Source organism: Ammospiza caudacuta, chromosome 8, assembly GCF_027887145.1.
Source record: "Ammospiza caudacuta isolate bAmmCau1 chromosome 8, bAmmCau1.pri, whole genome shotgun sequence".
Taxonomy (NCBI): Eukaryota; Metazoa; Chordata; class Aves; order Passeriformes; family Passerellidae; genus Ammospiza; species Ammospiza caudacuta.
This window is the reverse complement of record NC_080600.1, coordinates 17,956,685-17,980,804: the sequence shown is the minus strand read 5'-3', so window position 1 is coordinate 17,980,804 and position 24,120 is coordinate 17,956,685. Positions and strand designations below refer to the sequence as shown.

At 39.0% G+C, this 24,120-nt stretch overlaps 1 protein-coding gene across 2 annotated transcripts in view; it reads right to left on the bottom strand.

The window, feature by feature from the left end:
- Positions 1–24,120, bottom strand: part of BMPR2 (bone morphogenetic protein receptor type 2) — a 104,116-nt gene that overhangs the window by 35,900 nt on the left and 44,096 nt on the right. For both annotated transcript variants that reach the window (XM_058810009.1, XM_058810008.1), the window contains exons 2-3: positions 15,876–16,049; positions 14,442–14,621 (exon numbers count right to left, since the gene is read on the bottom strand). In XM_058810009.1, the coding sequence (XP_058665992.1) occupies positions 14,442–14,621; positions 15,876–16,049 (354 nt within the window). The remainder of the gene's footprint in view (positions 1–14,441; positions 14,622–15,875; positions 16,050–24,120) is intronic.

The window sequence follows — 24,120 nt, the reverse complement described above, 5'->3', positions numbered from 1 at the left end:
TTGCCTCCTACTCCCAGGTGCTGTTCCAGCCCAGCAGTGCCCAACAGCTGTGCTGCACAGCCATGGCTCTGCTGAGCTCCAGCAGCCAGCAGGGAGGCCATGGGAGGGAGGAAGGACCATATCTGAGGCAACATCCCTGCCAAAATAAATATACATCCATCAAGTACAAAGGCTGGCATCAAAGCTATCAATTCGTGTTACAGCTGACTTCACTTGTATAACATGTTCTGTCTGCCCTACAGTAACAAACTTGTTTCAAACCAGGAATAAATATTTCAACACAAATCTGAATAGGTCATGAGGAGACATTTCATAATCCTATGGAAATGACTTGCAAACGATGTTGGAATCTGCATGATTGCTAGATGAACTTCACAGACTGAATAAAACATATTGAATGATATGGCTTCTGTAACTCTTCTACTTTAAACATATTTTCCATAATAAAAACTTTCTTAAATGAATCCCTGAACTGGTCACAGCATTGAGTATTGGTTTCAGCTGTTTCAATGATGCTGTACAATTAAACTGTAAGTCTAAAACCTTCACAAGACACTTATTTACACAGATGCTGTAGAAATTACAATGGAAAAAGGAGCCTTTTAAAAAATGAATATAAAGAAGTCTTCTGTCAATCTAATTTACTCAAATCCTGACCGTACCATGAAATCCTATTAAATGAAAGGCAAAAACCTCAAGTCCCATTAAGCAAGTAGAAATCTTTTTTTGCAAAACAAAAAAACCCAAAATTAAACTTGTGACAGACTCCTTTCTGACAGGTGCTCCTGCTTTAACACATCACAAAATATATGCAGCTATAGGCAAGGTTTTCAAATGGCTCTTCTGGTTCCCAACTGGTCACCATCAAAGCATTTCTACACTTCATTGAAGACACTTTTAACACATCCTAGTTTGGTCACTTGAAATTTAAGACACCCTCAATCACTAGTCTAGATTTAGGAATATGCAACTCTGTAAGCCTCCTCAAAGTGAATATACATAAGCAGGACAAAAATGAGGATTTATGATTGCAAATCAACTCCATGCTTTCAGCCTTAACTACAGTTTCATAGTTGGGTTTTTTTTTTTCCCTTTTTTTCCTTGCTTATTCCTTGTAACAACTCACAGGTAATTGCACCAGTTATGCCTCTGAGAGGATATTGTCTTATTATTGTTTTAGACAAGAGTTCTGGTTCCCAATCTATCCTTTAAAAAAGGAAATCCAAGTGTTCTGTGAGTTTCATGACACTTACACAACACACTTTCTACTTTTCTTTCTAAGCTGCCATTTCCTGAAAGGTTTCAACACCTGGGAAGGTCTGTCAGGAGCACAGTCCACTGCAAAAATGTATGAAGTTGTCAAGTACTTGACCACATTTCCACCAAACAATCAAAAGATAGCTCCATTAGAGGTGGAAGCTGATGGCATTTGCAAGAACATACCTGCTTCTCACAAAAACCTGCACCTACCTGTAACTGTTTCATTCCATAAGCATCTAGAAAGAATGGAAAAGCCTGCCTTCCAATCTCATTTCAATTGCTCTATTATAACACAGGCTGGCATTATGCCAACAGCACTTTTGGGAATAAGATCACCCATTACAGTGATTACAAAGGCAGGGCAAGGAATTCATGTCACGCTTCTGGCATCAAATGTGCTAGGCTACTCATCAGCTTTGGCCTAAGCACTATCAATGCCTAAAAAGTGGTAATTTCAATTCTTATACAGGTAGAAAAAACTAGAAAAAGCTCTAAATTTACCTGCTTATGTCCACCTACCAACTCACGTATAAGTGTGCAGGCAGAAAATGAACATGTGATGAACATTTAGGGGACACACGATCTCAGCTAATCAAATACTTAGTGCTGTGTCCCCTTATACAACAGGAAATTTTTGTTCCACAGCAATCATGGCACAGTGACAACACAGCCAGAGTCTTCTTAAATGTAGGACTGTGCTCAACTCCACTCCCTGCTCTGAGTAGTCTTCTACAGACTATAGTGTTACACACCAGCTCAGTGTAGGATCAAGCTCAACAGAGTTGGGAGAACCTGCTCAGACTGATATCTTTAGTACTTTATTTCCCTTGGTCTATTCTGGAATATCTAGTGAAATCAAGGATTCACAATTTATGAGTTTCCCCTCCCTTAGCAATATTTAATTATTATTGTCTTCATCACAGGTATCTAACATTTCAAGACTATTATGAAAATTTTCCCCTCCAAACACTGAAATCTCAAATTAATTTAAACCTTTTCCTTGATGCACTCCCTCCCACTGCTCTTACTCACTATTCTCTTGGTGCCAGGCAGAAGTGTCCCATTTAACCCTCCAAAGCTGGCCAGGGACAGCCTGCACCTCCCTGGGCTCTGTGTGCCTGTGCCAGCCTGAGCAGGGCTGGCAGGGCCTGGGACAGCAGCCCCAGAGTGCCTGGCACAGCACTCAGAGATGTGTGTGTGATGCTCCTGCCTGCAGTCTCTACTTATTTCACCCCCACACAGCTCCAGCTTGCTCCACAGATGCCATGAATGGCTCTGCAGCTGGGAGTGGCTCACCCAGGGTGAGCAGGGCTCCCCCAAACCCACAATGGGGGGCACAGCCCAGCCTCACCTGCAAGTAACCAGGGCAGGATGGGGCTGCTGACCCTGCTGATACAGAGAAACTCAAGTAACTCTTCAGACTCACTGAAAAAACTTCTCAAAAAACCAGCTAAAATATTTTCTGAATGTTCATCTGTCACTGATTTCTCTGGCCTTCCGTGCCTTAATTTGCAGTAAGTTGGCACCATGTTCTCTCTGCTTTCCCACAGCACTGTGAAACAGCAGTCTGGAATTGCATCCAAAGGAAGAACACTGCTCAGTGCAATCCACTGAGGCTCAGCATCATCCATTTTGCCTTAGTCACTGCAATTATATCCTCAGAGAACAGAAATGGAGAAAAACAGAACCACAGTTTGAATACAACCAATTTGTATTTCCTGCAGTTTGAATGTCTACCCTGTCAGGAGTTCATGTTGGTGTGAATGTGGCTATTTTCTCCATGCTTGGGGGTTATTTTGTCTGGTTTTTCTATTGGGGAGCAGGGGGTGGATTTGGGTTTTGCTTCTTTTTGAAGTTTTTATGTGTGTATTATATCGGTTTTCATTTTTTTAAAGAGAAAAACCCCCCAGGTCAAAGGAATACATACATAAAAATTGTGCTTCTGTTTTAATACACTAGTACTAATTTATTGGGGTTTAAAGCTCTATTTCTACATGCACCACTACTTTTAGAGTAGGTTAATGCTTCAGTAGGAGAAACAGCTACAGCCAAGCAAAAATGATCACAGTGGCTCCATACAGTTGGTTCAGCTGTTTAGAGCACATATCAGCAGTATATTCCTTCAGACAGACACATCAGCTTGTGAACACAGACAGAAAGTGCACTGAACCACAACTCAAAGAGAAAAAGAAATAAGAGAAAAAGAAATATTTTTATTTGGCATATGGGGAAAGAACTACTTTCACTGCTACAGCTCCAACACTTGTATTTCCTGCTCCAGCATTACAAAAGTGAGAAGTGTTTTCACACAGGATGCAAGGATACCTTACACCCTTGCTCCAACTATATACCTTTAAGTCAATACCAATGTCTGGAACAAGGAATTTTTTTGCTAGACTCAGAAAACACTTAGAGGCCTGCAAGCAGATCCTAAATGAGCCTCATGCCACCAGGCCGAGGGAAGGCAAAACTCCAGGCCAAAGTCAAAAGCTGTATAATATCATTCACTGGTACTCCAGAAGCTTTCAAGAAATAATAATGCCAAGAAACATATATGCAGTATTTTGAAAGGCTCAATCTTTCAAATAAATGCATTAAACTGTAGTGATTCAACATCTGAGTCCACCTCACTGGAATGTCAAAGGAGTTTAAAAGAACTGGATCATAAACTCCTATCTCACTGCAATTTGATATTAATGTCTTAGAAAAAGAAGTCTTTACTCACATCTCTAAGAAAATTACAACTCTTTCTACTTCAAAATAAGAGAAAAAAGCTAAAGCACAATTAAAAAAAAAAGAAACAAAAACAAAAGTAATGGAAAATCTTCACACTTCCCTCTTTCAGTACATTCCTTGCCCTTAAAGATTGAATTCCTAACTCTGTCTCTCACACATATCTATACAGCAAATGTTTTTCCATTAATTGATTCTGCATGGAAGTATAGAACACAAACTGAAACAGGGTGAAACTCAGTAAGTTATATTTTAAGGCTAATTATTATATTGATTTCTTTCAAATTAAGAAATGTGTTGCAGAAGAAAACATCTCATACCCAAAAATAAAACACTGATAAACAAACCAGGTCTTCTGAGAAAGAAATGTATGGACTATCTAAATAAATCTGATGTTTGGCTTTTTGAAAGATCAATACCTATTCTGATATTGAAAACATGGAAGCTAAAGTACAAAAAAAAACATCTGCAGACCTCAAACAGCTGACATGAAAAATGAGATCTCCTATCACAAAATGCAGTCCAAATGAGAATTACAACAAGGCAAAAAAGGTCTCTGTCGCACACAAAAATAGACACAACACTTGGTGTCCTAACTCTAATGCTTATGTATTAGTGTCCATAGCAACACCTCACCATTCATTTTATTTATTAAATACAAACCAGCAAAAATAATAATTGTGAATGGTATACATCAACAACAGCTAATTCAATACATAAGAAAGAAAGGAACATTCCCAAACCTATCAGAGAAAGAAAACTGCAACATGACTAAGAAAAGTAACACCACAAAATACCAAGATAAAATAAAAAGACAAAGAAATACTCAGTATGGGTATACAAAAGTAGTAATGGATTGAGGAACTTTTTATTCTTTTTTATTCTTTGTAACTTCATTCAGGTCTCTTTATAACTTTTTCAGGAACTCACCACACCCTAGTCTAACCTATTAGCCACAGAAAGCTTTCTTCATTATACAACCAACACAAATATAAACAGACTTTGGTATCAGCTTGAATCCCTGTTTAAGTACAATTACATCCACAGGACTCTTCACCAAGATTTTAGTGAATACACTGCCATCATCTTCCATTTGGACAGCAACAACAGGAGTTATTCCATCTGAGAAATTGCAGCTTTGCAAAAGCCTGCAAGTGGTGTATAATCAGGGGTAACACAACCATGATAGCACAATGATTGTTCTGGCTCCCCTGGATGCTCTAGGAACTCTGTTAGCCAGAAAGCCAACAGATCACCTCAGGCAACTTCAAAACAACCCTGACATTTCAGTTCTTTAGAAATAATGGAGATATCTATAGCAAGGATGACATATGTCAGGACCTAGATGGCCAGTTATGAAACTTCACATTGAGAATTCCAGAGTTAGTCACATGTTCACAATCCAAACACTTGAGGCACTTAGCTGATTTGCCATTCACTCTTTTAATAAGGATGTGAGCCTTTCCTTGTAAGGAAAACTAATTTAAACCACTGATCCCCAATATGCATCCACATGCAAAGATTTTGTCTGATATGATGAAAGGATGAAGGGAAAGAGATGATCCAAGGCTTCCATCAAGTATAGCTCCTAACCCTTTTTCTACCCCCAACAGAAGGTGGTCCACCCGCACAGCTGAGAAAGAAATCAAATCCACAAAGAAGAGTCTCTTAGTGCATATATACAAAGATAAGCACAGTCTCAAGTTGAGGCTCTGGTTGCAGCACCTGCAAGCCAGATCCAACCCAGCAAGGGCTGCCTGCAGCTCTGCTCCCTGCTTTGGGGGCAATGCTGCCATCTCCACCCACACCCTGCTCTGCACCAGCCTCTGCTCCACAGGAGCCACCTGGCAGCTAACCTACAAAATTCTAGCTCTTTTGTCTAAAAGTAATTCAAGTGTCCTTAGAAACAACATCACACTCTTAACAGCAAATGCTTTATTTACCTAGAGCTCCAAGGATCGTGCGACTGTCATTAGCATTTTACCTCCAGATAGCTCACTCTCTCTGAAGATACAGTGATTGCTATATCATAAGGAAAGTAGCCAGAAATCAATGTTAAGTAATATATTGGATTTTCTGGACCACATTATTTTTCATATAAAGAAAAAAAAAATTATCAAAAACAGCTCAATAAGGAAACATGATTAATGACCAACTTTGAAGGGCCAGCATTTTAAGTGTCTGTCTGGACTTTCAGTCTCCTCTGAGGCATTGTGCAGAGCTACAGCTGCAACTCAGGTAAGACTGAAAAGCAGCTTGGCTAACAGGTTATTCTAAATCAAATGCCAAGAACCTGAAGCTTTCTTTATAAATTGTATCTATTTCAAAACCATGACAGAGAATCAGATTTTTGTCAGCAAACTAGCACATAGTACAGAAACAAGTGAGGCTTACTGAAAATGTCTAATTAAGGAGCAAGAAAAAGACATGAAAGGTTTTCCATGATCTAAACACTGTTCTACACAGATGAGCCCAATAGCACTGAACACCAAATGACCCAATATTTATAAGTGATCTTCTGTTTAGCACTTAACAGCTCCAGTCCCAAGTCTGCCTCTTACTATGCCAGTAGTCTGAGGACAAAGGCTATTACTGTGCTGGGCATAGGGTAGGAATTTATTAGTAGTAGCTGGCAACACCTAGCAGTGCTTTATAATCAAACTTCACAGAGCTCTTGTGCCTTTTAATCTTAACTCCATTCATTGCAAAACTGTTCAAGAAAACCAGAGCAGAGCCATGCTAAAATTCCTGAGGAATCCTTTGTGGGTAACACGGCAGGACAAAGGGGGTTGTGAGAAACTGTTCACAGCAAGCCCAGCAGCTCCAGGCTGCCCAGGGAGACACAACTGCAGCACTTTGAAGCTAATGCCCTCTGTCAGGAGCTGGAGCCACAGAGCAGCCTGTGCACAGCCATTTCTGCCGTTCTGGCTCAGTGCAAAGAGCCTTTAGCATGACAAGACAGGGAAAGCAAGAGATCAACACAGCCAACGTGAAAATAAACATTTGAAAAAGCACAGGGACACAGACAAGCAGAACATCCACAAAACATAAACAGTGTTTCCATTTTGCTTGGCAATGACTTCAATGTACACTACCTTGGCTAATTCAGTTGAGTATGCTTTGTTGAGCAGAGTTACCTAAACAAATTTCATGAGTCTTTAAAGGAGAAATGCTTTCACAGAGCTGTAGTCTTAACTCCCACTGAAATATTAAAATTTACAGCACCCGCCTTAAAACATTTGAGCAATAGTTACTGAAGCCTATCACCATTGGAAAGCCTGTTGATCTATGTCATCCAAAAGTGCACTGATATGTCAGTCTGCCTTCCAGAGAGCTCTCCTACCTATTTCCCAAATTATTTGTACTAAGTAGCAGCATAGGGTTTGTTTAGAATAATGATGATTTGGCATATATGTATTATAGTGCATACTGCAGCATGTGAATAAAGACATAAAAAGTATAGCACCCTTGTCTACTCTCCACTTTGCCTTGAGATGAGGTGAAACAATTCCTTATCTGGTACCTTTATTATTTACAGTCCAGCTTTCCACTAGAGCATTCTGAAAAAGTATAATTCCTAGAAGCCTTATCTACTTTTACCTTGTGTCTGTAAGGCATTCACAATAAAGCCCCAACACACACTGTCACAAAAGGTATCAGCTAAAGATGACATTGAATGTATTATACAACACATAAAAGTGTGACAGTACACAGCATTCCTAGTAAATGGAAAGAGCATCATTACTATATTTGTATTACCCAAAGATATTTGCAGATCTTTAAAGTCTTAGAAGTGCATAAAACATAAGCAAGTAACTTCCAGCTGAGATGCAAATTAGTGCCTCAGGAACTGCACATGATAACAGACTATGAATCACTTATTTACAGATATTGGTTAACTTAAAATGCACGTTTTCACTATTACTGAAGATGGTAAAATCAGCGATTACATTACAAAAAATGTGTGTTTCCCTTTTTAATTTTAGATCTTAAATATGAATAAAATATTCACTGTGGAGTACTAGAAACAAGCAGGCTACTTCAAGGGTGACAAAGATGCAGATCAGACAATTGTATCAAATGAATAAGCTAGAAGTTATGCTCACAGGTACTTGAGAAATTGTAATCTCTAAGGACTCAAGAAAAATACATTTAGCCCCCTAAAACAAAGTACAAATACAGATCTAGTACTTAACAAACACACTACACTGCAATGTCAAGAAATAGAAAAAATCCCACCTCGCATCCAAAAAAATTTAGATTCCAGCATATTTTTAAGAGAACTTTGCTGAAGATCCTTGCTCATGGCCTTCCAGGTCCCAATGCACTACTAATTCCTGCAGTTACCTTTCCCACCAAGCGTGCTCCAACAGGAGGCTGACAAGGCAATAAGGAACATACTCGTAAAAGGAAAAAATTTTAAAAGAGTGTTTGGGTTTGGGGATATTGGTGTCTTTGTAAAAATAATATTTGAAATGTTTCTACTTTTTCAAACAAACATGTTTGTTCTTTTAACATGGTTTTCAGCATTTTGTGGGTTTGGTGCATAGAAGAAATTTAAAAACATTTCCAAAACATTTCAATGTCAGTGCAAGTAAAACACTTCAATTTCATCTTCCTGATTAAATGTTTCTGTAAGAGAAAAAATTTACACATACAGTTTTCTGCCTAAGTATGTTTTGCCTTCACAGCTAACATTTCATATGCAAGACTCCAATTTCACATCAAAGCTTTACTTTTAAATTCAGTAAAGATTCAAATTTAATCTCAGGAGACTATGATGTCTTAGAAGTTAGAACAGCTAAGAGCTGCTACCAACAATCTTTAAGAGATTCTGCTTTTGATAGATTCAGTTTTAATGGGAAGCTGAAGTTACTCGACAAGCATTACCAGTTATCTTGAGAGACTTGCAAAACATTGCACTGGTTCTACAGAAGCTAAGGCTTTCACTTGAATTTCTAAATAACCTTCTATAGCAATTGCTTTAATACTGCGCTTCCTGCAAAAACTTTCACTTCTACTCTTTCTCCCCAACCCTAATCCACCATCACTTTTCCCTCAGTTGCAATGATACAAGACAAAGCATTAATTAGCCCACGTTTCTGAAATCTTATCACTAAGCATTTGTAGCAATGTGTACCCAGTGTCACAGCCCCCTCCACAGTTAATTAGTTTCCTGTAACAAAATAAACAGCAAAAACACCCTACTAAGCACTAAATTTTAGACAGAAATTGGAGGTTCAGGAGAACACACATTTGTTAACAGCTGGCTAAAAATTCAAATATTTCATAATGAAGCCAGTATATTAAAAAATTGCTAAAAAAAGCCCTGTATTTCATTTTCCCCCTCCATCAGCTGCTCCACATACAATCTCTTAACAGAGGGACTAAGAAATCTCCGTGCACATTCACCGGTATCTCCTTCAGCAGCTCAGCAACTTCATTTTCTACAGCCCCCTAAAGCAACTTCCTCAGAGGCACAGTATCATCCTCTTGCATCAAATGCTTAATTGTCTCAAAGCAAATTTCTTTTTTTTTTTTTATATTTAGGCCCTTAATTACTGTTTTACTATAGAACGCCTCCTCACTGAAGAAATAGCTGCCTCACTGACTCCCAATCATTTCAAGGGTACAAGTTTTAATCCTTGTGCAGATCACTCCCACCTTCATCTTTTAAAACCCAAGATCTGCCACCTTGCAAAGGTTTGTCATTTCCTCTTTACATGTAAATTACCTGAAAACAAAAAGAATAATGCACATGAAGGAAAAAGTTTATTTACAGAGTGTTTTTTTTAGATTAGGCAGATCAGAAATTAAAGACCAGCTTAAACATCAGCTACAAACTTAGCTGCTCAGGTGCTGCAACCCAGCTGAAGTAAATACATTTCAATTATAAATTAATATTGGATGCTGTTCTCCAGAAAAAGCAGTTCAAGACAACTGAGAGTGAGCAGGGTTACAACTTTCCAAAATTAGCCTGACATGATCTAATTCAGCTTCAGTGGGAGTTAGATTGGGCCACATGCCCACGGCTACATGAGTCTAACTGCTGCCTCTCAAAAACAATAGTTAAATGAAAACTGTCTCATTACTACCATAATTAACCTGTCCCAGCCACATACATTTGTAATTACTTCTTTTTTTTTAATTGCAGTGTATGTCGAAGTTTCCATACAATTCCATGAGCCCTTCAAGACAGACTTTTACATAGCTATTTCATGTACAGAGCAAGAAGGCTGGCAAAGAGAGGCAAGAAGGTTACACTGGAAAGATAAGCCTGTTATCAGTGTTACAGAGTGAAGAATAACTTCCTTGACAGTGTGAGGTGGTCTCTTTCTATCCAAAACTCAGCGCTCTTATTTAAAAGAGGTTTCCTAAATCCTCCAAAAGTAGCAGCCACCTTTTGCTGTTATGAGATGAAAACCCTATATAACATTCAACCACATGTACCAGTAACTGCTCAACTGTTGCTGCCAGGGATTTTTTCCACATATCACACAAATACATCACCTGTCATAGAAAAATACATTCTTAACACTCAGTTGTTGCTACATTAATTTATTTGCAGCACCAGGAAGCAGCCTTGAGGGAAAAAATAATTAAAAATTGCTCTTTCATCTTGATGTTATTTTAATGTGAATGTTTCATTACAGCAATATATCTATGACCAACAAGAGAGATAATTTAAGTCTTTAGCTACTTAATTTCTATTTAACTGGCTATTATGAATGATTGAAGAACTAATAAATTTGTCTTCAAAACAGTCTCAGAATTTAGGAGGCATTTTGTAGTCATAACAGGCAGATATTTAGCATGTCAAACTAAATATTTGACAAGGCAAACAAAGTAAATACATCTCAACACAATGACCCAGGAAGCCACAGTTGCCCCTTTTTGGAGAGTGTTAAGGGCTGAAAATATAAGATGGAAGAAGAGTGAATCTATCCATGAGAGATTGATCACAGAAGAAGAAAGCACAACTTTCCCTTGTCTTGCAAAAGTGCAAGTTGAAGATAGAGGATGAGTGGTTGTTTCTGAACATCTGCATTTGAGCAGCTCCAAACTCCACAGGCAAATCTTGAAATGAGAAACAAACACCATTCTCCAACCACTACTTCTCCTGGCATCAGGAAACAGCTATCTTAATCTCTGCCTTTTTAATAACTCCAGACTGTGGCTTCTAGACTATCACCCATCCTACAGTATTTGCAAAATTCTAGCTGGAGGGATTAGCAACCAACAGCTACTCAAATCTGCCTGGATTATCTTTAAGATACAAGAGATGAATGTTATGACTACTCAGATGTATGATTGTTTTAAATTACCAGCTATGCATTAGAAAGCAGTAAAGATTAAATTTCAGGCTTCTAGAACCTGTTTGTCCTCAATCTTATTTTTCATTTGTATAAAAATTTTGTTACAGGACAGGTTGGATCACATGTATTTATACTCTAATCAAACAAATTAAAAAAAACAACAACAAACTGTTCTGTTCTACACAGATAGATAGATACAGATAGATACAGTTGTGAGATAAATGTTTTGACATCCTAAAAACAACATTGGCATTATCTTAAATGTTACACTTAATTTTTCTAATTGCTATATGTCACGACAATGATAATTTGATATATCTAACATGTATTAAGATCTTAATTTTGTCTTCTTGAATCATTTATGGTCTAGCTGTATCTTTCAACACACCACTGTTAAGTATCATAGAAAAATGGCAACCAAAAGATTGTATAAAGTAATTGTTTTATTCCATTCTTTTTCTGGGTGGATTTAGCTCAAGGGCCTAACAGTATTCTGCTGTTTCCACAGATCCTTCATATAGCTGCAAGGAAACATCTTTAAAAGAACAACTGCAATTTTCCTTAAAAATTCAGCTTTAAATTGATTAGCATCATCAGCAAGGTCTTCAAGTTCCATTAGTTTTTAAACTACAGCTGAATTCCTGCTTGTCATTCCAGGAACTTTTTATTCTGTATGATTTCACTGGAAATGAGAAAAAAACCATTTACAAATACTTAGTTAACTGTTGGCTGAATTAATCAGGCTTCACATAATTGTACACCAATCACCTCCACTTCAACATTTCCAGGATCATAAGTACAGTTCCAGGAGGTCTCCTACCTTACTTTGGGCCATTCAAGAACTTTATTTATCAAAAATACAGAAGAAAAATAATGCTCTTACAGTTCACAGGCTATAGTGAAATAACCTTCTGCAGCAGATTTCCCATGTGACTGTGACCTGTTCAATTTAATAATCTAAAAGGTATGGAAACACAGATTAGCACAGCCTGTGTAGCTAACCTTGCTAATGTCCTCACAGCACTCTGTCAACTATAACAGGCTGGAAGAGTGCCCAAGAAAGGTATCCAGTAACTAATACAAAGCTTCCCAACAATTCTATAAAAACTAACCTTGCCAAAGTAAGAATTCTGTACTTAATATACGTGCCAAAATATAATCTTACAGCACCAAAATGGGTTCTGGAAGGAGCTGAGAAACCATGAACACAACAGCACTTGGAATGTGGGTCAGTAACACTGCAGGGGTCTGTGTGCTGCAGCCTCCCTGTTTTTTCACCCCTGCAGCTTTCTCAAGTATCCTGTACCTCCAGAATGGTGCTGCCAGAGTGCTGGATGTCAAGAGCCAGGAGCAGCCCCATCTCTGTCAGATGCAGCATTGGTAGAGCTTCACAAACAAAACACCAGAGTGGTAAACAAGGCTATCCTTGCTGCTGGAATGGCCCATCTCCATCTCCTAGCCCAGTCAAAGCAGACAGACACTGTGCTCTGAAGCAACCTCCTTTGCTTGTGCTTATGCCTAAAGCCAAATTTGCCTATTATGAAAATGGAAGGTGACACAATAACACAAAACAGTTTGAGTCAGTAGAAATGTACACTGCAGCATTCAATTACAGCTGGGTGAATTAAGGACTGTGTTACAGATTTAATCCACCCCATCCCCCCCACCCCTTTGCAAATCAAGATAGATCTTTTGGTATCAAAAAATCCATTTAAAATTATTTGGTGATCTTATCACTCAACAACTGAATTAATTCAGCTTGTAATTTTTATCCTTTGAGAAGAACAAGTCCAAATCATTTGGTAATACCCTGGTCTTCCTCTTTTGGGGAGACAGAAAGGGACAAGGAATTACCTTTACAGGTGTTCTTCCTCCTGTCTAATTTCCCTGCACAACACTAACTCCAGTTACATTTGGGCATGACTCTTACCAAAGTCAAGCACAGTCTGTTCTGCACTGCACAGTGACACTGATTCCAAATGGTCATTGTTCACTGCTTCTACAAACAGTACTGTCAACCAAATGTTTTAGCAACTTCTTTACCCATTCATACTGTACACACTTTCCAAGTTAAAGACCACTGGTTTTTAGCATGCCAAACCAAACCCTCATTTTGATCCAATGTCCTTACAAATACCAGACCCTACAGCCATTTTAGAAAGCACCAGTGATAACTATCAGCATCTTCACACTGAAGCTAATTCAAACACTATCATTCCTAAACACAAGCTATTCCTTTGGCATTCTACAGCTGTAAATGCTATCCAATTACACACCTTCATTTCCCAAAATACTTTCCACTGATAAAGAACTCTTGACATACAGAACAGTTGTGCCTCCATTTACATACCTAACTTTATTCAACTTCCTTTTCACAATTCTTATTTAGAGAAGGTTATCCAAATGTTTAGATTAGGCCACTAACTCAGCTTCTTTACATGTTCTTAACTTTTGGAACCCAGCGTAACAGTGTACCTGCTAATTATGATCTTGCTTCTGTCTTACCAGGTTAAGGGGTGTGATCCCTTTATTTGGATCTGTATGTTAGGCTGATTTGATAATAAATAACTGAAAAGAAAATTACATTGCTCAAACTAATATTCTTTGAACAGCATGTCCAAGTTAGCCCTTACCAGAGATATGTCAAAGAAAGAAGTCAGATTTCAGAGACTGTTAGAGAGAACTTGTGATACAAGACCAGTTCTACCACTCAAAACTACCTGTGATTTATGACTGAACAGACAGGCCAAACTTTCCAAAGATACCATAGTGTTAATGAAACCACTGGCCTCTTCTCAACAAAGTCATGAATCTTCTGAATACCTGCACAGGCTTATGAGGTTGAGCATCCAAATATCAAAACACACAAGATTAGAGACCATTTTGAAAAATATAAATTGTATTCAGCAGTTGCCAATACAAACAATCCTCTTATAAGCATTTAGCTCATTATTTGTGGAGCAATGTGGAATATGAGTGTGACAAACTTCCTAAGGGAAGGCTCTGCTCTGTTTGCCATCTCTGTGACACAGAAAGATCACAGGTTTCACATTTAACAGTAGCACAAAAAGAAGGCTCTTTCCCTAAAATCTTTATACCATGCAAAGACAGAAACACAAAGATCTGACTTACTGTAAGGTGTTGTATCAGTGGGGTCAGGAGGTGGGAAGTTTTCTGTGAAGTTGACATTACACAAGTCTGTACTGCAGCAGCAGAAGCGGTATGTTCCATTCTGAATCAAGGAAGGGGTGGTTGTAACTATACACTCCTCAAAGTGACACTCCTGTGGGTCTCCTATATGAGACCAGCAACCTGCAAAAAGAAGCAAATGACTGTTTTTTCCCCCAAGTAATAATAAAATTAATTCTACTGACTGGATCAACACACCTACAGAAATCCATACATTACCTGATTAAACATTACAGAGTGAGGTGAGAACAGTTATCATAATCTGCTTGTCTGACTTTTCTACCATCTTTTAAACCAAAACCTGTAGAATTTCTTTTAGAACTCCCCATGGTCAAGGAGAAGAAAATGTGGGCAGGGAAGAAGGCCAATGTCCAGCTATTGCCTTACTATGATGAAATCTGAATTTCTGAGCCTTCTAAGCAGAAATATGCTATTCCTCATCTCTCTGATACCACAGACCATATCACCATTTTCTAGTCCACAGACTAAATGAGTTGTGACCCAATCCCTTCCTTAGGCCACAAGACTGCATCTACAGCTTGGTGCTTCTTGCATAATTTTCAAAATTCTGCCCTTCCTCATTGTCAGCATCACTGGACTCTTCTACAGGACCACAGCTTATTGCCTGGTTCATACCAGGTCCTTTGTCCCTGCAGCAACTGTTCATTCCCAAGCATGGTCAACAGCAGTTAAATGTATTTATCCACAAATACCTGGGAGGGAAAGGGGCAGCAGTGGGGCGGAGGTGAGGAGTCAAGCTGCTCCCTTCAGCAGACTGCCAGATCAAACAGGAATCATGGACTACAGCTCCACAGGCTATTTGTAAACACCAGCTGCATTTTCATTCAGCATTATACTACATTAACTTGCATCCAAGTAAAAAAGAGAAGAATCCCTGAGAATCATAATCAAAACGTGCCTCCAGAAATTGCAAGGCCCTCCACACTTCCTACCTTCATTCTCCTCACAGAGCAGCACTGATATCTGAAATATAGCTGCAATTTCCTTTGTAAGCAAACATCCAATCAATATGAATATTTTTTTTTTACTTAATAAGACACTTACTGCTAAATTTATCATTACATCAATACATATACTGAAATTCAAGAAAGTCATCTTCCTCTGGATGAGGAAGAAATCTGAATACTTCTTCTTTCAACTGTACATTGATGTCTTTGGTCTCTTTTAGAAGTTATTAATTTCAAACAAACATTCCGTTCACATTTAAAATAGTTAAATGGGAGTTTAAAATTATGCATTTCAACAATGTGCAAGAAATCTAGTTCTGCACCTGGGCAGCTTTGGATGAGATGGCTAGATCACAAAGAAGGGAAATAAGTAACAAAACTACTGCATTAAAACAGAACTGTTACATACCTTGTTTTACAAGATGTATGTCTCCTTCTCTTGTTTTTTCCCAAAGTCCATAGCAGGTACTACCTTTCATGCACAAAATTGTGCCATTCTCTTGGGAGATTCGGCTCTCACTGATTCCATGGTCCTGCTGATAGGGGTCTTTAAATGCACACAGCCGCTCCTCACTCTGGGTAGCTTTAGCCAAAGAAAGAAAAATCATTTTTGTCAGTGATTCCATGCATAAAATATTAACTTTAATAAAGAGATTATTAAGGTCTTCTGAAAAGATACATTCAAAAAAAGCTAGATGAGTAACTACAAGGCACTTAGATGCTATTCAGAAGTACAGCTCAGCAAACATCCAATCACAGTAAGAATTTGTAGTACATTTTTCAACAACTAGATTTCATCCAGTTCTTTAACTCCCATCAAAGCATTGGCAGCAAAAAGATGCAAGATGAAGTAGATTGGCCTTTTGGGTAAAAGAGATTTTGAACTTAAAGTAAAATTATAGCATATGTAATTGTAAATTATTAAAGGTCCTGTATAAAATATCTTCCCACAGATGGTTTATTTCTTTGATCATTCTTCAGCACTACTCCCAGAGAAGCCATGTTTCAGCCAAGCAGACTTACTGCAAGAACACTGCTTCACTGTGTCACCAGCTGGGGTGATTGGGTAAGAAAAACCAAGAGACGTGGATACACGTCTGACTTTTAAGGCTGTTACTATTCATTAGGAGTCAAAATTTGTAATTCCTTTATGCTGAGACAACTATAGATTGCTGCACTATTCAGGCCAGCATTCAGTGTTTCCCAGTTTATGGTGTGGCAGCAGTAATTAAAATAGCACAACTTAGCTGATTTTTCTACTGGTCTGGCAGAGCATGTGTGATCAGTTGAGCTGCATGTCAGCTCAGTGGGGGCAAAACTTTCAGCTGAGGAGAGAGAAACTTCTTAAGCCAGTGTAATTCAATCCCTTGCAGCTCCCCACACTCCAAGAACCTGGCTGGCAGTCCATGCTGCTCACCCACCTCTCTGAACTCTGGTCAGAAAGTCAGCTGCCTAAATTTCACATCTGATTTTTTTAAAAAAACTCTCTGAGCAGAGTTAGTCAAGTTACTGAGTACAAAAAGGTCACACATGAACAGCCAGCACATGCTGCCTGCAGCAGAACTTGCCAGCTGCACGCTGCAGTTTTATTCTCAGAACAGCTGAGTATGCCAGGCGTGAAGCATCTGTGCTGCATTCTCTGCTCCATGACATGGCACTGGCCAGGAGACAGCGCAGCAAAGGACAGCACCCACTGCCGTAAGGGAGCTGCATCTGACTCACTTTGTGAAAAGTCAAAGGAGAAAAAACTGTCACAGAATTATAATTTGCAAGACACAATGGGACAAAAGTATACAGCCTTGTGAAATAGGACACATCTGCTCTGAGAGACAGTAGGAAGGTTTTAAAACCGCTTGCATATCATAGCTGAGTGGGGCTAAGGCCATCCAAGATCTGGTTGTTTACAAAATGCTCAAATTGCACCAAGATAAGCCCTTTCATAACTTGCCTTTGTGAAAAATTGATTTAAAGGAACAGAATTTATGAAACAGCCACACAAATCTGGTTTCCCTATTTAAAAAGAAAAGTAATTTCCAGGAAAGTCCACTTTAATAATACCTCAATATGTTAAAAAAAAATCTTTGAACCCATGAACTAATAGAAGAAGAAAAAAGACCAAAACAAACCAAAACATTTTGAGTTTGCCTTGGACTCAGACAAAAAATAATGACATGTATCGTGTCTGTGCACCACCAACTGAGACAGCTTGAATTGCTCACTTTTCAGGTCACTTAATCCTTCTATGAAACTCCTAGGATCAAGATTCAGAGGTAAGAATATGAGAACACACCCAAAAAAAGAGAAGTCATGCCAGATGCTATCCAATCATACATGTACTACAGAAAATAAAAGTAACTACCAAAGGCTTTTCTGATTTAAAAAGACTGCATTTCCCTATAAGAATACCAGCAGAGGGGAGGATGGGGCAAGCATGAGAAAACACAACACAGCGCTAGCTATCTGATTGTCTATCAATTTTCTTGCAAAGCAATAAAAATACGAGTGAACTTGACACAATTTAACGTCAGATGATCTCAGTGGGAAACTTTTCCAATAAAAAAATAAAGGTTACTCATCCAAGAAGTAGAGTTTTCATGCTGATCACTGCACATTCCTGCTTCGATTATAACTCGGAGAAGCACGGCCCCTGGGGGAGCAGTACCCACTGCAATACTCTGCTGACCCCTGCCCCTTCCCTGATGGCATGGAACATCTGGAGAACAGGGGACATGGAACAAAAGCTACTTTATTTTTCTCTGTGGCCTCTGTACGTTCATTGTTGAAGCTGTAATGCTGAAGAAAATTGGGTAGGGCATTCAGATGTACAGAAACCATCCTGCAGAACAACAGAATAGATGAGCTGCTTCAGTTACTGCTCGTGATTTCAGTACATTCCTGCTCTGGGAATTCTTTCTTCCAGGCAGTGGAAACTAGTCAGATTTAAAGACTTTTAGTACTGGAATACTTCTAGGTCAGGTCCTGAAAGCAGCCTCTAGCCTAGGTGAGTATGCTTGTATGCCCAAAAGAAGTACTACAAAGTACTACTACAAAACCCACACAAAAGTGCTGGAGTGCCTCTTTATAAAAGCTGACCTATTTCAACAGAAATCTTACTCTTCAAGGTGTGGGTTGAAGAGTATTGCTCATTTGGATTTCCACATGTTCCACACAGATGATGTTGTCTGTCAGTTTTCAGTCATCAAGGAAGGCAGTGGGTATGCAGGGTGCATTCTGAGCTGAAACCCATCTCCCTGTCCCTTGGGAGCCCTGCACCTGCAATGCTCCTACACACTCTGTAGGAGCTTAGCTGGAAACAGTTCCAAAGCTGTTTCTCCATGCTTGGAGATAGTTGAAAACTGTCTAGATATGGTCCCAGGCAGCTGGCTCTAGGTGACCCTGCCTCAGCAAGGAGCTGGACCAGATGACCTTCAGAGGTTCCTCTCAACCTCAACCATTCTGCAATTCTTGCATGTCTCCAATGTCCAGCAAACAAGACACAAAAATTATTTCTCAGCTGGGCTACTTGCTCTTTTTTGTCTCCAAGGCAGGCAAGATGGTAGGGTAAGACTAGAACTACTGGATTCTCTTGCTTCAGTTCAAATAGATCCAAACAGACCCGAGGAAATACCTTAATGTTAAGATCCTCATTAAACAACAAGAGCAATTAAAATAAATAACTTAGCTTATGAAGACTGAGGCTGCTGAACCACTTTATTTGACACATCCAGTTCATTTGCTACCTGTCAGAAACATGAAGGGCAAAGTCCCTGCAGACATGTGTGCTCACCAGATATTAGGGAGCCATGAGCAGTTCACTGCAGTGCCCTTTTCCTTACAGATTTCACAGACCCAAGATGCACCAGAGTGTATCCTCAAATCAGCAAAATGCAGAAGCCATTTACAGATCAAGCTATGCAGTGTATCTGCCCAGACATGAAATGTCCCAGCACACAAACACAACCAAGATCTAGCACCAAAGTGGCAGCATAGGTTTCACAGCACATCTGCTGCATGGCTGAAGCCATCCTTTAAAACTCCGAATTTACCTTTATATGGTAATTTCACAGTAAACGCTGTTAATCACATTGAACTCATCACACATTCAGATCTTTTCTAATAGACCCTTTAATGAAATTTCATGAGAGATTTTGAAATAAATAAATGGCAACTGAACGCCTACATGTCATACACCACTGAAAAATTGCCTACTGGAGAAACTGTAGAAGCAACAGATAGGATGACACTGAAGAGGACAAAAAGTAAAACTTAAACAAGAAATTATGAAGGATTTATAATGAAATGTCAATTTTCCATTTCTCTTGTATTTGCATACTAGACAAACTATGTCAAAATACTTCAACAGAAATAATAAAATGAACTCAAGCTTCTGTTCTCTCATCCTGCAGAGATTTCTAACAAAGTCAAGAAGGGAAGCACCATTCCCACCAGTTCTACCAAGGAAAAAGCCAACAAGAGCACGGCAAGCTCTTCAACTCCCTATCACAAACCAGGAAAAAACCAAACCTCAAAGTGAGTTTTGCTGCTCTCCAGCCCATTTTACATCTCTATGTATACAAAAATACACTTTTATATACAGTTTCAGAAACAAACATAAGTGGCATTTGGATTGAATATGGGTGCTCCAAGCAGTCATCTAAGAATCAGAAAATGCTCTCAGCTTTCCTGCTTGGCTGCCACTACTGGTGAGTCTGACCACCACACACACTTCTAACAGACTTTACTTGAATCAGACTGTGAAAACCTATTGTCATTTTCCAAGAATGGGTAAGCAGACTACAATAAATTACTTCCCTGGAATCACAAAGGAACTGGGAATTGCCCATTGTTTCCCAAGTCCATCCTGCGGCTCACGGTTACTGTCGCAGTGGTCTGGGGGCATACAGTTCACCCCCACACCACTATACAGCCCTGAAAAAGAAGAGCAGGGCTTCAGGAATTTCCTTCTGGCATACAGCTCAGGGTTTTATGTGATTTACCATCTTAATCAGTTCTACTGGCAACAAAAGGAAATCTGAACGTAATCACAGAAAAAATGCTATATAGATTTTTTTCACTATTTTCTCCCTGTAATCACGATGTTATTTCCAGCTGCTCAGAAACAGAGAACTGATTCACACTGATAAGTGAATTCTGTCTGTTCACTACAAAAAAACCCTGAGATGTTTACTATCTGAGTATTTGCCTTTTTTCCCCACTAAAGATATTTCTGAACAGCAAAGATCAGAAGAAAATTCCAAGTGCATCTATTGTGTTGAAATGAACACCATTCATCCATACCAGGAGTTTAATCAAATGAATACATCGCTATTGTTTTTAATATAGTAATTCTTTCATGATCACTGCATGTTCTAGGAAAACAACTACTGAAAACAATGAAAGAGAAATACCAAAAGTTACAGCAATCCAACTGCAAATCCTTAGAACATGAGTCATATTTTCATTAATAGCATAGGAAGTTGCTTCCCTTAGTACTTCAGTGATGCTTCCTGACCCTGCATCTATCCCATGCAGTACACAGAATTCACATCAACTGTGAAGCGAGTGGGAAAGGAACAAAAAAAGGACTCAAACGTTACTTGAATGCTACTCCATGATCTAATCATTGGGATTAAAGATAAATAACACACCTTTATGATTAATGCCAGGCAAAACATTTTGTGACTCAACAGTGACAAATAAAAGAATGTGAGAACAGTCTGAAGACAAACCCGCATGCAATCTACAAGAACAGACCTTCTGGCATCACAGACCACACACAGGGGTACCTGGCTGGTAATTACACCAACTGCCTTTAAGTCCATAAAGGTGACAACTTAAAAAAAAGGCAAAAAAAGGTTTCTGAGCATGTTTGCCTGTAATGGAATTTCTTTAAATACAGACCACCACACATTGAACTGGAAATCTCAGTAGGCTGCATCAGATTTGTTTTCAAAGATCGACATTTTTTCTGTAACTTGTCCTTTCAATTAGTGAGATTTTCATCAGAACAGCCTTAGAAAGAAAACCTGTTTTATTTTGGCTCTGTCAGCTTTCTGTGCAACTCTTTTATTTACACAATAGGGGGAAACATCATTGCCCTCGAGACAGGGTTATGAGATAGTTTGCATCAGGAAGACATGCTATTCCAAGGAAGGTACACACCAGGAAGCTCCCCTGAGGATCTTTTCAAATACTGATAGCTGAATTCTTGTGTGATGTACAGAGAAATAGAATCTTGAAGAAATCATCACTTAGCAAATACTCTGTTGCTTTTTTTTATCTTTTTCTCCTCAGAGGCTTTAATTACAAATATTTCTAAATGTGTATACACTTATATTAAAATATATCATAAGCAGATGTCTTTTGAAGGAAGTCGTGCTTCTCCAGACAGACCACCCTCAATATCAACTTAGAGTGGGAGGAAAAAAAGCTAAACTACTGGTAATCCTCCACATATTTATACTTCTGTATTCTGTTTTGTAGCATGTTTGACCAACTGAACAGCAGAGCTCTATACTGACTGGTTAGAAAAACAAATCAATTGTCTGCCTAAGGATTAGGCATGAGGACATGAAGGTCTAAACCAACCTGAAATGGCCTGGAGACTTTTTGAGCAGAAGGTCAGGAGCAGCACAGTGCAACACAAAGCCTGGGAATGTTTGGTCAGGCAGGCTGCACAGCCTATTGCTTTACACAACCACTGGACTAACATTTTAAAGACATGAAGATGAAACAATGGAAATTTGCACAAGAGAATACAGCAGAACTTCTAGGAAGGAGGAAGGAAAGTAAAGAAAAATGCTTCAGAAATTTACATCTGTGGTAAATTTACATATTTTCCTCCCCTCCTAAGAAAAGGAGGGGAAATAAAAACCATCATAATCATTAATTACGTTACAGGACATAATATGTACCTCAAGATATACTGTAAAATATATTTTGACAAGTAACCCTTTACAGTTTACACTTGGTGTTAAAATCTGAAATAATCTGTTCACAGTACACTGCACGTCCTTAGCCTTCGTTGATGAAAATTATTTTGGTTTTGTCTGCTTTTGCTGACTAACATCACAGTTTCAAATGCTGGCAATTAAACAGAGCCAGGCTTTGATTGAGAACTAGTGCCAAAACTGAAACGAATGCTTGTACTGATACCCATTTCAAAGTGATTGACTGCACATGCAGATGACAAAATAACTTATGTTAACTACAAGGTCCTTTGCCCTTGAAACAGACTAGAAAATTCAAGTGTCTTTTTTCTGTACATGGATATACATGGTCTTTCCTTCTTAATCTAGCCTTCAAGCAAGCAAGTAAATTTGAAACCTGTTTTCTTTCCTTGCTCACTTTCTAACAGAGTGTTGTGGGCTGATCAGGGCTACAAGCAGCAATGGAGACATCAGTGGAGCCTTTTCCTGCTGCATTTTCTTTAACAGTCCTTGGGTATCTTGGTGTTTCAGCTTCATTCTGCAGAACCAGTGGTCTGCTAGCACTAAAGACAGAGCCAGACCATGTGGCAACTGCATTGAGTCATGCTGTGTAAAAGGTTCACATTTTGCTTTCCACTCAGGCACTGCTGTCTCAGACCACTTTGGTACACAGTCCATGGCTTCCTCTGGGACCAGCTGCCCCTCCTGGCACAACCTCACTGGCTCCTGGCTACCAACATGTGCCCCCCTTGCAGCCTTACATTAGTGTTGTACATCTCTGACCAGATGCATCCACCACACCAGCAATCTCACCAATTGGAATCAATGTAAATAGCCATTATGGAGAGCCCAAAAAGTAAATTGTCAACTCAAATTCTGTACTGAAGGCCTTGTTCTCCTTTTACCCAATTCACTCTCAAAAGAAGTGTTGCCTTAGAAGAACCCAGCTTATGCAAGAGAAGCCAGGCAGCAAAGAACCAGGATGGCAGAGATTTATTGCTAGCAGCTGACGAATTATGTCGTTCCCAAACGCTGCCAGATTTTATGAAAAAATACCTGAGTTTACTGCCAATAAACCATGTCACTGCCTTATTTCTACAACTTTCTAAATGTTTCTGAGGACCACCAGACCACCTTGCTGTGCAGACTTCATGAGAACCAGACATTACCACAGATGCAAAGTTTTATCTACTAGTAAGAGAACAAGACACAGTAGCAAGAAAGCCAGCAACACCTGTGTTTGGGGTCAAAATTCAAGAATGTCAAGTGAATTTGAACAGTTAATACTGCTTTACATCAAGAGGATAAGAATTTTTCAGCTGATATGGGAAGAGATTCGAGCTGAATCCGTAATGAGGATATTGACTCAGCCAGGGTCAGAGAAGGACAAACTGCAGAATTAAACCCAAGTGTCCTAAAGTCTCCACTACAGCCATAACAAGTTGACCTTTGACTACATGAACCACTAATCAGAGCTTCCTCCACCTTACAATATCTCCTCCACAATGTATACAACTAAACAAGAAAGAATCTACCTCTCACAGTGACTCAGCATTTTCCTTAACATCGTTGCATAGCTGCATTCAGCCAGTATACAATAAAAACAAATGTCCTTAATGTGTAAGTCTGTCTAGTCCAGCAGGTTTCCTCCTTCTATCTTTTTCCCCCCTCTGCTGAAGTCCTGCTGATTTTTAACAAGACAGAATTAAAACAAAAGGCACGCAA